Source organism: Apodemus sylvaticus, chromosome 13 (assembly GCF_947179515.1).
Source record: "Apodemus sylvaticus chromosome 13, mApoSyl1.1, whole genome shotgun sequence".
In the NCBI taxonomy this organism is placed as follows: Eukaryota; Metazoa; Chordata; class Mammalia; order Rodentia; family Muridae; genus Apodemus; species Apodemus sylvaticus.
The window spans coordinates 52,506,150-52,521,616 of NC_067484.1; the positions used below are offsets into that span (position 1 = coordinate 52,506,150).

A 15,467-nucleotide genomic window follows, 5' to 3' on the forward strand; every position below is an offset into this window, starting at 1 on the left:
AGGCAGATAATGAGGATATTTAATTCTTGTAGCCTTATCCTGAACATAGTAATAAAAATAATTCCCACCACTGAGAGATCAATACCAGGCTCTGTAAAACTCTATAGATATGTCTTTTGCTATCCATTCTATATATGGGTAGGAGGTTAGACCTAAAGGATGAACATCGTTCAAGGGCACAGAACTAGGAGGAGGCAGAAATAAATCATGAATCCTAGTTAGAGTCTACTTTATCATGTCAGTCTTTTCTCAAGGCTGGACAAAGTTTAAATCAAACAAAACAACAAAACCAAGAGAGTTAATACCAACCCTCCCAATAGCTCCTTTTTCAGTGCCCATGCACTGCTTACAAACATAATGGCTGCATCATTCCAGGCACTTTGCTGAAGAGTCTCTTGGAAAACAGCCACCAACAAAGGAGAAAATAAGGAGAAAGACACTGAAGGTTTCCAAGTTGAACACCACTTATGCATTTGGCTTGTCTTCATTTCCTCCTTTTTCTAATGGCTAGCAGCACAGACACATTGTTTGCATAAGAAAATCGGGGAAGTTACTGAAGAAGAAAGTGCCTGCAATTTACAATGATATACACTGCCCATGGAGAAAGAGGGCAGAGAGTGGCCAGCCAAAAGAGCAGTAGAACTCAATTTTTACTGAGTATTCTGCAGTGCACGTTGCAGACGTAAGACTCTCCAAGGATTCCGCCTAATGTTCAAAGCCATTTGAAGGGAGATTTGATAATGCCACATAAAGGGAATTTAAGAAAGCAGGATCATGACAGGCATGTCTTTTGAGAGGATGGGTTTCTTGCCTCTTTTAAGTTGTGACTACTTTGCATTAAAAAAAAGAGGAAAGATATGTCTGTCAGTCTTCATATACTTTGTACAAAGGGATGCAAAGGTGAGATTAATTTGAAGCACAAAAGATTATCCAATCCTGAGGAGCCAAGGCAAAGAGGAAGAAAATGGACAGAACACAATGGAACCTAAGTTTAAACTCCCTTTTTCTTTTTTCTCTCTGCAACAAGAGAAGCAATGCATTATTTTTGCTACTTTCTTCGATTGCCAACTGATCAGTAGAGTGATAATTAAACTTAATTATGTCGAGTCTGATTTTAGTCACCACAGAGGTAGAAAACGCAAGAATTAACTACATCAATTACAAGTACATATTGTCTTTTCGAAAATGTTCTCTTTTTTTTCCAGTGCTTGTAATAAATATTTGCTATATTCTTGTATGTAATCCAAAATACATAAAAAGACAGCTTAAACGCATCTACGAATGAGCAATCTTGATGAGGTAGGATGTTGACATTTGTTTAACTCCACAGCATGTATCCATAAGCAGTATTATCGTGTCTTTAGAATTAAAAGCCTTCCCAGGTCTTGTCTTCATCCAGCATGGATGTAAATACATAAAAAGACTGGTTTCAGTAACTCTGGATAGTTAGTAGATACGTAGATCTCCTGCTGTCTCAAACACTGTACTTGGTCTTGGATGATGGCTGATGTTTTTGAAATTATAGAGATTAGAATGGGAAGTTTTTCCTATTGAACTATGCAAAGCAGATCAAGTATATCACTATAACTTTTGTTAAAGAAAATAATAATGCTTGAAACTTCCGACACTGTGAGTTTGACCACAGAGGATGAGGCATACCACTACGAGGAGAGCTTCTGAAGAGACTTTTCTGAACTGAATACTTTTTAGACTGTGACCAATGCAAGCACATTGTCTTCAGAGTGTGTGACAGGCACAGCCACTTCATCTCAGTTCTTCCTGCAGGGTCTGGGGAACAACTCTATGTGAGGCAATTCTATGTGTTTCCCGCAACCCACTCTTTTTAATCTTAGTTTCTTCTTTTGGTGACTTTGGATTGCACTCAACAGTCCTAACTACCTAGCTCCCTTTCCCACATTACTCGATATAAATATGGACCATTTGTGAAATTTACCATATGTCATTAATAGAGTCCAAGAAAGGACCATATGTTAGGAAGGGTTGGGCTTTACTCATATATATTTATTATTCTGATGGCAACCTACATACTGATTACACACACACACACACACACACACACACATACACACATATGGATAGATGTTGTCTGTGGCAAATACTGATGAGTATAGCCTGGGGCTTTCATGGTAAATGAACTAGGAAATTGGAAATGACTAGTTTAGACCTGAAATTATGCAATATGAGTTCATAGAGAGTGATGTCTTTTGATAGTTCCTTCATGTATATTTGCTTGTAAAATAGGTATAATCATCTGAAGCATCTCTTTCCCTTGTTTGCAAATGTCCTGAGAAAACTGTCCAGCTTTCCATATCATTTGGAAGCAAAGTACACAAAAATGTACTGTCAACTGAAAATGGGGTGGGGACCAAAGGTCTTGCTATTAATATTTCAGGAAGGAAAATCATCACAAATCCGAAGAAGAACACTTTAGTCTTTTTCATTCCAGGAGAAATTTGGGAAATCAAAGTTATCAACATGGGTCAGATAAAGAGCCACGCATAGTACCCAGAGAACAGTATGAGTGATGAAGTTAGAGAGACAGGAAGGGACCAAACAAATATGTGCAGAAATTAACTTTTTTATTATATATCATATAATGTAGTAGTAAAGTTTGTTTGAAGTGCATGAATAAAAAGTTAGTGAAATTACAGGAGGAACAATCTATATAGCAATAATTGGTGCATTCCCTGTGCATCTGAAAGAAAAAAAAAGAGTTTTCACTCATATTTTGGCCTAAAACTTAGTGTTCAGGTTCCCAAGATTCTGACATCAGAACCCGGATAACGCTGATTAGAACCATAGGGGCTTTACAATAAAAGCTAAAATATTGACCATATGATGGCAAAAAGTCTTATTTTGTGGTTAACTTATTCTCTTCTAGCTACTCTCTGATGAAGTTGGTGGCGCTGTGGAGGAGGACCGCCGCCTCCTGGACGAGGACCGGGAACGCTCAGCATTGTAGGTGACACGCTTGTCATAGTTCTCCATCTGTGTCTCAATGAAGTCCCTTTGCTGCTGTCGGATGGTCTGGCTGATCAGCCCAGGGAGGGCGTGAATGCTACCAATCAAAGTCTCTAACTTTGTTTCCAGGGTGACGATCCTTTTCTCAAAGTCTTCACTCCTTTCATTTAAGTCGGAAATCATGTCATACATGATATTCTGGGTCTGGAAAACAAGAATGAGAAGATTGAAACAGAGAAGATAGAAACAGAGGCTTAATGACTCTTGCCTTGCAAGGAAACTGTCATTAATAACTCTTCAAACATCAGTCAGCACTGGCTTCTTGCCAGTGACAGGTGTGTCAACTAATGGAAGGCTTTAGGTCACAAAGCAAATTCCATGCATCCTCCCTTTTAATTCCATGTATTCTTAATGCTGAACTTTAAATACATGATGACAGACTAGTTATAATTTAGAAAGCATGGTGTAGTGAAATGCCCCATGATTTGAGGTGGCATAAAGATAGATGGAAATGTTTCAATTTAATATTTATGTGTTGATGAGTCTTATACAAGTTAGCATATCAAATTCACTTTTCAACATGTGACATTACAACTTGGCCAATTCTTATGATAGCAGTAAGATTTAAGGAAGGAAAAAAATAACAGTCAGATGACAGCGAGGTGTAAAAACATAATGGAAGAGTAGGGATAAAATGTCGGATCAATGGATTTGATCAGATAACTTAGTAATTTAAAGCAATCAATGCACATCTTCTGTTGCCTTATGTTTCGAATCTCAGAACTCTTTTTATTGGATTCAACCCAGATTTTCACAGATAAGATGTAAAATAATACAAACCCTCGAGATCAATATTGGTGGAGGATTCTAAGTTACGAGTCTAGGGTTGGGGGTGAAACTCAGTGGTTAAGCTTTTGCCTAGCAGGAACAGAGCAGTGGGCAGGTACTTGCTGCACAACACAAAGCAAACATTTATAGGCCGCCTTACTGGAAAGGTCTATTCAGAACCACATGGTCTGAAGGACAAATGTCAAACGCCGACTTTGTTTCAGAAAACTGAAGTTGTCTCACTCAGAAGCAGTCATGGGTCTGAGTCTTGATTACAGTCCTTGAAGTAGTTACTTGGAAAGGGAATTCCAAGGCTCAGCAGCTCAGAGCAAGGGATGGAAGGGGTGATGGAGAGGAAGGGAGAGAGATGCTACACTCAGTCTAGTGCCACCTTTCCCAAGTCCAAGACTCCCCGTGTCTCTTTCTCCCCTTCCTTTACTTTGTGTGCATTGTCCTTAATTTCTTTCTTGTAGTTCTGTCAGCTTTGCAGCTGCTTAAAGATGATAACGAAACCGATGGAAGGAGCCATTGACACAGGGAGCTCTAATTTCAGTTTTACTACATTTTTGGGAATATCTGTTCCTAGGAGGATACTGAACTCTTATGCTCTTGTGGTCAGAGTGAACATGGCACTACATAAATAACTCAAATATATTTCATCTTTGTGTACACCCTTATGTATATGAGTAGTACTAGGGGATGCCAAATGTCGAATTTTCACAGATTATATTTGAAGATTTGGCAAGACGGAATATGATTTATTAAACATAAAACAGGATGCATATGACTTGGTGTCGGCTCTGCCAAAGTAATTGTGCTAAAAGGCAGAACACATACATACTTCTATTCTAGAGTCTCCTTTAGAACTAGCTGAACAGGATGTAATGTTTACACAGTTGATCAATATTCATATTTTCAGAGTGGCTGTTACTTATGGAAGAACAATAAAAAAGCAGATAAATCTTGTAAATGTGACAAAGAACTAGAAAACTATTAATGTGCTTGTTAAAAAGTATGATTGTTAAATAATGGAGAATGCTAGAAAAAGTGAGTGTCTATGTGGGTGAGCACAGATTTTGGTTAAGAATCTAACTTCTGGGATTGCAAAACATTCAATTTATATAGGTGTGGGCTTGCTTAAAAATATAAAATAGAATGAGAATGATGAGTTCTATTTATCTCAGAACCTCATTGTCATGTTCAAGATATAGTTCTGTCTTCTCGGGGAAGAAGCATCATTTCATACTTTACTAAAGTATTTTATGGTATGTCCAGTGCACTCCCCTATGGAAATCTTTAGCAGCGGAGTTGTATAATGTACATATGAGCTTATGAACGCAGCACATATTTTAGAAAAAAAAGTTTCTAAGCTGGATCATCCTTTTAGGGTAGTTTGATAGATTTATTAAATGTGTGGAGGCTTCTTAGGAATTACTGCTCATCACTCTGCAGTGGTCAATTTCAAAGGATACACTGACAATGGCTGAGCCCATCAGGGTTACCTTTGCCAGATCCACTAGGGTATTTGCTTGGTCATTCAGTTTCCTCTGTTCCATCTTCACACTTCTTAATCTAAAAGACAGAATCTGAAGTTAGAAAGGTCCTCCAAGTTTCCCTGGCTCTGTTACTGTTTTCAAAGGGCATGCACAAAATCCACAAGAGCAAGTAATTGCATGGATAATGCCTTGAACATTTGGGGGGGTAAAGTCCACACTGGCTGTGTATCTGGTACAATGAGAAGCATGCTTCCCCAACACCACAAAAAGAAAGGAGAGCAAGAGATGATATGTCCTCAGGACAGCTATGTACCAGGTAAGTTGAGTTCAGGAAGACTCATAAGGATTTAACCGTATGAGAAAAAGCCAAAACATTCCTTAAAGCCCCAGTATCATGACAGATAGACATAGGAAGAAATATGCAAAGCAACTGGGATTTCATCATGTTGAGCAATGGACACCTTCCTATGCCTACATGACTAGATACAGGTATTAACCCTGTTTAGTCTGAAATGAATTGGGTTAGGCATTTGAACCTGATGAAAACACAGTGATAAGTGAGATTCTTGTTAACAAAAACCACTTTTATTCAACCAGCAGCAAGATAACTCAAAACATATTATTTTTTTTTTTACCCTATTTCCCTTGGCTTTACCTTAAACTGACACTGAATTTGAACAGAGGCCAGACCGTTTCTTTGGAAGATTCTCTTTTGCTTCTATTGTAGTTCTTGTTTGTTTGCTTTGTTTTGCTTTTAATGGCAAAATATCTGGTAGGTAGATTTGTTTTTTTATTTTAAGATTAGTTTTAGTTACTTTAATATTTCATTGCATGTCTTTGATTGACGGTCACAAGGCCACTCTTTTAAAAAGCCATTTTTTTTTCTAAAGGAAAACCCTTACTATTCTTCCACTTATTTACTGTAGTGCCACAATAAATATTTATTACATTATTCTTATATTTAACAAATTAAGAGTTTATAAGACAAAGGTGGGTTACTGTTTCATAAGCCAGCTATCCAAAGTCTGTCTCCAAAAAAGTAAATCAGTAGCTTTGCAATATTTGTGACAAAGGAAAACAAAAATCTATGCTAACCTCACTTTGGTTTTGATAATCATTTATTAAGTATGGTTTCAGTGAATGAAGAGAATATTTTATGCTATTTAATTTAAATAGGATATAACTACATAAGTGAAATAAAAATTCACAGGGCAAGATTTTACTGCCAGGGAGATTTTCCTAATGTGTCTATAGTACTTAGTGATTTCGTCTTGCACCTAGAACAGGTGGTCTATAGCTGAATCTGCTCCACGGAGAATATACAGCTCCTGCCACCTTAGAGTCTAAATGCTGACCACCTATAATATAGTCTTAAGCAATATAAAATGGTTCAGATTTATCTATTCATTGGCGCTTCTTCATTTGAAACTTGGAACCAAGTTAACTGACTCCTTTGTGTGTTATCATAGAGATAGAGCAAGTTGTAGTCTGAAAGAAATCTACAAACACACATTTAAGTTCAATATATTGTTGATGGAGTTTTCTCTAAGCACCAAGAAATGTTGAATTCTGTCTTTTATAAACGAGCAAAAATTTCCTGACTTTCTGTTGGTCAGCAAGCAGCATAGTAGGAGCACTGCCATGCCAACGGGACCTCTACTCTCACAGACCCCAGTTTGACTTGTTTCTTCAAGTGTGCATGGAGGGTTAGTCTACCGCCATTGTTGATGCTGGAGGTGTCATAAGGGACTTTAAGTGATACTCAAATGAGACCTTATGGCTAGGACATATGGAAAGACTATTTTCCATAGTTTTAACTATCATGGATTATTGTAAGAAAAGTTGTCAGGCAGATCCTACCAAGTCTTTAGCTCCTGACACCTGCTTAAAATGTTTTTCATAGGGCACGGGGAAGGTCTCGGCTCAGAGCTTTCTAGCCTATGACTAGAATTCAATATACGCTTTAAAAATGCCAGTTGATGTCATTTTACTTATTACTATACATGCTACCTTTTATGACAGGGACTTACACCAAGTTTTCTTTTCATATTTAATAAAGGCTAGAGTTCAGAGCTCTGGACCAGATACCTCCAGCCATCTATGGAGTAAAGAGTCTTGAACTTGTAAAACAGGAGGAGGTGGAAAGTGGTGGTTGGTTAGGTGAAAGTGAGAACTTTTTCAAAAGCCATGCAGCCCAGTGTCCTTCTGCTGGGTTTCCAAGCTCTGTCTGACAGTAGAATTTTGCCCGTGGTATTTATTACCAATCTAGACAGCTGACATAGTAACCCTGATTGGAACTCCAGTAGCTCTCGGGACTTGTCCTGTGGTTTGCCTGTTATACGGACTGTCTTCCTAGACTATCTGGGGTACAGAAGGGCAGACAGAGAAACCCTGCTCAAGCTGCAGCTGCCAGAATAAAAGGTAACATGCACATGTACAGTACAGTTTTTTTTCCCCACAAAAAGATTAAGAAACAGATGTTGATTTCTTCCTTGTGAACTTCACTTATCACAGGAAAATATCATGATTTTGGATCACATTTCCATAGCAGCAATCAGACTACCAAAATTCACAAATAAAGGATCTGCTGGGTGCATGCAGCCAGTAGAAAATTCTGCAAATGTTGAAAGGAACAGCTCACACAACAACTTACTTCCGAGCTCTATTTTCATTTTGTTGAAATTAAAAAGACAAAACAAAAGAAAAGAAACTGTAAAGTATTCCGGAGCACAAGATAACATAAGGCGGTGTTCAGTTGTGCACTGGGGGCTCGATTCGTCAGCCGGGAGACCCTGTGGGATCTTGACATTGATTGGCACTAGTCAATTCGTCACCATCCTTTGTGGCCACCAGACTCTGCCTACCTGAAAGCCCTTGGCTTCCTCTTAAACCAGAGTTCAGAAGGAAGAACGTGCGTAAAGTCACGTTGGCCTCTTCACACTTGATATTCAAGGGAATAATAGGAAATAAAGGCTTAGAGTGATATAGATATAAGGAATCCTTTGATGGTGACCAAATCTTTTCCATACCGGGGCTATTCAGAATGCCCTCTAATATAAATTATGCACATTAGTTCTTTTGGCTCTAGACAAATTCATGTTGATTGATGGATCCATGGTTGAGACAGAAGAATGAGAGAGTTAAAGCTGCTATCAGAAAAGGGTCGAGAGTTAGAGAGAGAAACACTTCATGACATCCAGTGATGATTCAAAAAGGCAAACACATTACTGAAAAGAGGGCACTGGCCTAGAGGGTTTAGCATCATCAGAGGCTAGAGAGGTCACTTGTAGGGAAAGAGGCCATAAAATATGGAAAAGAGAAAGAGTTGAGCTAGAGCTAGCTGGCAAAAGAGGGGAGAGCAGAGAAAATTGCTCTCAGGGAGAACTGGAGAGGAACAAAAGCCAGACAAGCTTTAGCAAATGACTTGCGCATTTTTGTCCTGCTAGGAAATCCTGCTTCAGGCAGTGCTGGCAGATGATGCTAAGATACCCTTGAATCTAAACAGTGGGCAGGGAAGACCTGGCCCTGAGGAATCGAGCCCTGTGTGCTGTCTTTCATAACCATAGTCGACATCTTCCAAAATGAAGTTAACATGACAAGCGATTATGTACCATTAGAATCATCTAGCCAAACCCAGCCCTACTAAATGAACTTACTCTGCTCATAAGCCTCATCCCCCACAGCAAAGGAAACCCAGCCACGCCCAAACTCTTATAAAACATTTATGAATGTAGTTGGGTTGCATCAAACTCGTCTGCTTTGGATGTACACAATGCATATTTTTAAAAGGCAAGGAAAGGATGAGAATGGGAAATGTCTGATGGAAGCAGAAGAGGAAACAAGGGGTGGCTCTGTCACAGTGTCCAGAGTAGCCAGCTGAAGAACTCGCATAAGCTCCTCCCACTTATCATGTTGACATGTCCCTTCAGACAGACATGCCACTTGTTTTGGGAACACTTCATAAAAGCATCTTGCTTCCCTAGAGATAATTTTTTCATAATATTTTGTTGAAAAAAGAAACTTAGAGCAAAGTTAAAAGATTTTGCAGGGAATAAATACCCACATATTATCCCACATTAGCGTGGATGTACTTATATAACTCAAAGCACATGATCAAATAAATAATAACCACCATATCCACATAGTTCTAGGATTGCATTACTAACTCCATGGGCATATGCTTTGGAATTTTTTTAAGTTGGAAAATTAATCAAAAAGGCAAATCAAATGCAGCTGTACTTCAGGTGTTTTAACTGACAGGCACGCGGAATCCTGGAGTAAATAAGCATGGTCAGAACACATGAGTATACTCACTGCTCTTTCATCTTCAGTTCTTTATCTTTGGCTGTCTCTTCTCATACCCAGAAAGGGAAGTTGTCTATCATACTCAAGCAACACAGACTACCGTGATTTACTGTGTCTGCTTTACTAAGGTTGTTGCTGCTTTAGTGAGCACACTTTCTTTCCAACTGAGTCCTCTGGGAAAGTGGCTATCTAGATGGGCCTTGGGAACACAGAGGAGGAATATGAGTCTCTCTTGGGGCTCCTCTCTTGTACAGGGAATGAAAGAAGTACAACTGTCTGGTGGAGCTCCTGGGTTGGCCCTGGGTCAGGAAAGCAACTGAGCTCCTAGGAGCAAGTTCCTGCTGGGTGAGGCAGCTCTAATATAATTTCCTCTCGGTATTTCCCACTGACTTTACAAAGAATAATTTTTAAAATTCTAGTCTTGGCCTTTCCTTACAAAGCGGGGAGAAAAACAGCTGTGTGCCTAGTGACATCACAGAGTTAGAAGAGAAATACCATCCCCTTCTTAGCAGAGTGTGCTGTGGAAATTGAGGAGCACGAGTGCCCGCGAGTAGTGAGGATAAGATATTCTACTATCTGTGCAAGACCTCCTCTATTTTAATCCCAGAATTCCTTGGGTTTTATTTTGGCTAACGGGGGTTTCAATTCCCACAGAAATATGCACATAAATACCACTTAAGGTGCACTATAAACTTACCAGGGTACCTTAATATCCTAATTAAGCAGGGCAGAGGCTAGATCACTGAAAGGTTAGAAGATAAAAGTCTATGTACTCCTTCCAGAAGGTCAGTGGTTTCATGTTGCCTATGAATTAACTAAATGTATAAAATAAAAATAAAAGCTAGACTCCCAGCTTTCTTCCCATCAATTCCCTGGTATGTTTCACAAGGAAAGCTACTTGTCTGAGCCACAAATGTGGCCACGGAGAAAGGACATTAAAAGTAAGTCTGTCTGGTGTCACAGTCGATACCCACATGAGTAACACTTACAGTGCAGATGACGTCAGCCTGGAGAGAAAAGTCTGTTTCTCAGAAATCACTGAATCTTATGAGGTACAAACTGTTATCTTAAAAGACTAGTAATTATATAACATAGACATGCATGAAAGTAACTTAATAAGTTCTTGAATAAAAGTAACTTAATCATGGAATACAGAACAATACAATCTCAGCTTTATGGTGAACATACAATATGTAGCTAACTTCAAATTTCTAATTAAGAAGTCACTGAATATTGGAGAAATGACAACTCAATATACTATGTCATATAAAGATGTTTGCTGGCATTCAAAAATCCAGATGGATGATATGATATCATTTTCCTCCCAAGATTAGTCAGTAGATACAAGCTGAACATTTCTGGGCAAATTATATAAATAAATACACTAATTAAATACAATTATAACAGAAATTAAGGCCTTCAAAAAGAAAGATACTTCGATTAACACAGACGATTTTCAGTCATAAAGGGAACTAAACTTTTGTCAAGAGTCCAGCATTAGATTCTTAGATTTCTCCTGGAAGCAAACATGACAATGTTTTTTCCTTTTCTTCCCACAAAGGAAGAACCCGTAAGCACAAGACTCAAAAGTCAAGGCTAAGGAGATAAAAACAAGATGGAAATGAAAACCAAGTACTTACTGATGAATAGCTTGCAAGAATTTCCGTTGATGCTTTCTTACTTTTGCGTGGTCGATCTTTTTCACTAGCTTTGTGTTTTTGTAGATTAACCACGTTTCCCTGAGTACATTGGCGGCTGCGTTTTTCACCTGTTTAGAAAGACACGAGAAAAGCAGTTGCTGCATCCTCCAGCAGGTTCCAGGTACTGGCTCAAGGCTCTGTTTTCATCCTGAGAATCGCAGTGAACTGGAGGTTTGGAAACTGCTACTCAAAAGACTATTCCCTCCCCCACTCCAGCCCCAGCCCCCGGCTTAGCTGCATTCATGCAAGGATTTTATGTCTATCTGGGAACATTTGAGTAAAATATTAGGGAAATATTACTGATCTTTTTCTGTGCTACATACTCTACCTGGTTGAACAAGAAACTGTTTTTATTCAACACTTTGTATAAAGCGAACTCTTAGATGCTCAGTCTTCTTCTCCATAGTCTCTGTCTCTCCAGACAAAGGCATAATGCCAATTGCCCATGTTACGTTTGTCTTTTGCAAGCTCCCTCGGTCTCTCTGGCCTGCTCGACAGCACAGCCAAGGCATGGATTCATGGCTGAATGTGTGAGTTCATACGTTAGCTCCCAGAGAAGCAGTGGTTTATTTGCTTGTTAGCACACTTTTGTTTATAGGGATGGCATCAGGATTTCATGAGAAAATTAAACAGATTACATTTCAAACAGGTGAAAAAGATGCATTAGCTGCACCCCATGAAGGCTGGGCATCTTATCTAATCTCTTGCTCTCTTGATTGAAATCTCTAAAGGCCCAGCCTTGGCAGGGTAGGGCTCCTTGGTTTGCCTCCATCACAGGACTTGGAATGGTAGAGCTTCTCCAGCTGATTGGCTAGCTATTTATCCTAAGAAGTTTTCCCTTTTTCATGCCCTTGAGTGAGGAAAGCTCCAGGCTGGTGGGGTGAGGAGTGGAGGAGGATGACTCAGGAGAGGCAGGGCTAGAGGGAAGAGCAGGCTAAAGTTGAACAATGAGCCTCGAGTCCTCGAGGCAGCAATAGCCCAGTCAACTCCAATGCCTGGTGAGCTTGTTGGAATTGACTTTTCTCCAACATGAGAGTGTGAGAGCTGGCGATTACTAAAGCCCTGTTAGTCCTTATGTTTACCATAAGAAGCTGTCATTGAACGGCATAACTACGGTGCTACGTTAGCAAGTATAGCTTTCTACTTTTGCATGGAAATGTCACATTTCAGGATTAATGCTACGTAGCCCCCTTTTCCTTGAGCGAAACTGTACTACCCAAATCCATGTTAAGAAAATGGATTCTGGTTTCTTCCTGAAAGTGTGCACGTTCTCTGAATAGCTATCACACTTATATAGGGTGTTTCCTCAAACTAATAAGAAAACAGCAGGAAGAGGTGTAGGATAGGGCAGTGAGTCAAAGCAGCACCCCCCCCACCTCTCTCCAGGGAAGTTAGGACTAGAAAGAAGCCAAAGCTTGGTAGAGAAATTGGTGCCATCTGAGAGGCAGGGGTTTGAGCACAGAGCACTGTGTGGGAAGAGACTGGCCAGCACTGTCTTCTGGGGATGGTTTCCGTGAGTCTAGGAGCTCCCAACTCAATAATGGCTGTGGCAACCTGGACAGTTGAGGATCATTCCTGGTCTATGTCCTCACCGGGTTTACCCGTACCTGACAGTGGAGGGGCTGATGTCTAAACGGGGTATGAAGGTTCAATGCTGGGTCATGACCCCGGCATTAAACATAGCAACTGATCTAGTACAGATTCCCATCCCCAAAGTGAAAACTCTGAATTACTTTAAAATTCTACAGACTTTTGAAAAGGGTGGCTTCCTGTTTCTTGGATGCATTTTAAATGATTATTTCCTGTTGAGATGGTAAGGGGGCGGGGAGTCTCAGTTCAGGGCAGAGTGGGTGGGTGATGCCCTGGAAGCCTTATGCTCAGGATCTGCGTTCCCTAAGCAGTCATAGCTGACGGGCTTAAATGAAATGAAACCCAGACATTTCCTTTAAAAAAAAAAAAACCTTCAAGCATGTGAAATGATTTTTAAAATACATTCTCTTATTCCCTAATGAAGTCTTTGAAACCCATTACTGCTTTAACTGTTACCTTTCAATGTGAAAGCTACAAAAACAATACGTGCCAGAATCACACAACAAAACCAAAATCCAAATTCTGTCTGTAACTGAGATTTCTCCATCATGGGTCTTTTTGTCCTTGTTAGGGCTGACAGAAATGGGACAACGGGCAGACTACTTTGAAAGCACCCCGGGGGAACTGGACAAAATTGATGCTGAAATTTCCAAGGACCTGGAACACAGCAAGTATCCCTGTCACACCCAGTATCCCTATCATCTAGGGAAGCAGGAAGCTGACTTGGAGGGACCTCTTGCCCAGGGCAGATCTGGGTTCTACTGTCTAATTATATAGCCTCTGGATCCCTGCCCTCCTCCCTGAGTTTTTTACAAAGCCTTAAGAGCACACGTCAAAGGTCATGTCACTAATCACTGCCCCTTTCTAGTTTGTTGCTGGTGTTGTATGTGTCTGTGGTGTTAAGTGGGTGTCATTGGATACATAGTTATATATAAACATTATCACCTCACCCGCAAAGGATCCTTGTGATTTAAGCAAGTATTGAGATCTACAGAACAACTCTAACCTGTGAATATTCTGATGATTCAACTATCACAGAGGACATCTGCCAATGGTTTTTACCAAGCACTATGTTTCCCAAGAGGAAATCCTATAGTTCTAGAGTCAATTATGAGGTCTGGGGACATAGTTTGGTCAATGTCTGTTTGCCTAGAATATAGCAGGCTTTATGTTAGATCCCCAGGACCAAAAAAGTAGAAAATAGTACATTAAGGAGAGTGAGGAGAAAGATCTCCAGGAGGACTGCCCCATATCTCATCCCAACACATGGAGAACTAAAGGAAAGTAGAAATGCTTTTTCTGTTTTCCTAGTGTCCATGATGAATTGAAATCCTTCATTGGAAAAAAAAAAATACCTCTAATGAACAGGTATTTGATGTGCACAAGCAAAAGCTGTAGGAGAAATGGAGGCAGTGGTCATAGGAACTGGCTGATACTTTCGTATGACTCTTCAGTGTGTAAAGGCTGCACAGTACTACATTGCTGCTTCATAGATAACTACCAAATAAACTATAAACAATATGATGCTAAGTATGGCATTGCCTCAAATTGTCTGCCATACTGGACATGAAAAACAGCTTATGACAGTGCTTTGAGAATCAGCAAAACACTTAGAGACGATGAGTTGTCAAATGAAACTTTGTATAAACCTATATGATATAAGCAAGCTTTATTTTGTTTTTTTTAACAGCCAGTCATTACTAACAATCTATCATTGTTTTTTTTTCTTTGATTTTTAACAACTTTGCATGCTCATTTTCAACTTTGGTTTTATATTTCTTCTCTCCCTAGAGGCCTTTGTATGTATGCACATGCATGGGACTGTGGAAGACACATGTCATCCTTAGGTGTCCTCTGCAAACCATTTTCCATCTTGTGTTTTGGTGGGTATCTCACTGAACCTGGACCTCATGACTTTGGCTAGACTGGGGTGACAAATCCTCAAGCTCCCCTGATCCTCCGCCTCCTCAGCTCTGGAATTAGAGTGCACAATGCCTGCTCAGAGTTTTACAAAGGTCCTGGTGAACCAAACCTAGGTCTTCAAGCATTCAGGCACTCATAGACAAAATTAGCCTTTTATTTTGTCACAGGGGATCCTAACCTGTCTTCACAGCAAAGGTTCTTAGCCACTGAGTCATCAGCCTAGTCTCTGCTCCTATCTTTCTAAGCTTGGCAACATTTTTAATCTGGTACTTGTACCTCTAGTCTAATTTTTAATTCTAAAGGGTCATATACATTTTCAGAGAATTAACTCTGTCAATACTGGTACACAATGAATAGTGTGTTTCCTTTGACTAATGTTATACAGAGCAATGACTTTTGTATAAAATCATTCCTTTAAAAATTTTGTCTATGGTGAATAATTTTTAAATACTATTGTTTGCCTCAATCAGACACCTATTGGAAAGCTTGAAAAATCTGCATATATTCCTGGATTAATATTCTTCCAATACTCAAATTGCTTTTTCTTTAGCATCATCTTCAGATTTCAGAATATTTATGACCTGATCCCCTGCTAACCATTGGGGTAAAAGTTCTCTCCTATGGAGTGTGTGAAAGAACACTT

The 15,467-nt window shown here is 39.6% G+C and overlaps 1 protein-coding gene across 1 annotated transcript in view; it reads right to left on the reverse strand.

Moving 5' to 3' along the window:
* Window positions 1-2,760: 2,760 nt before the first annotated feature.
* Window positions 2,761-15,467, reverse strand: part of Kcnn2 (potassium calcium-activated channel subfamily N member 2) — a 31,997-nt gene continuing 19,290 nt past the window's right edge. Inside the window, exons 3-5 of the mRNA XM_052155456.1 lie at window positions 11,252-11,379; window positions 5,313-5,382; window positions 2,761-3,186 (exon numbers count right to left, since the gene is read on the reverse strand). Coding sequence (XP_052011416.1) covers window positions 2,899-3,186; window positions 5,313-5,382; window positions 11,252-11,379 — 486 coding nt within the window. The 3' untranslated portion in view covers window positions 2,761-2,898. The remainder of the gene's footprint in view (window positions 3,187-5,312; window positions 5,383-11,251; window positions 11,380-15,467) is intronic.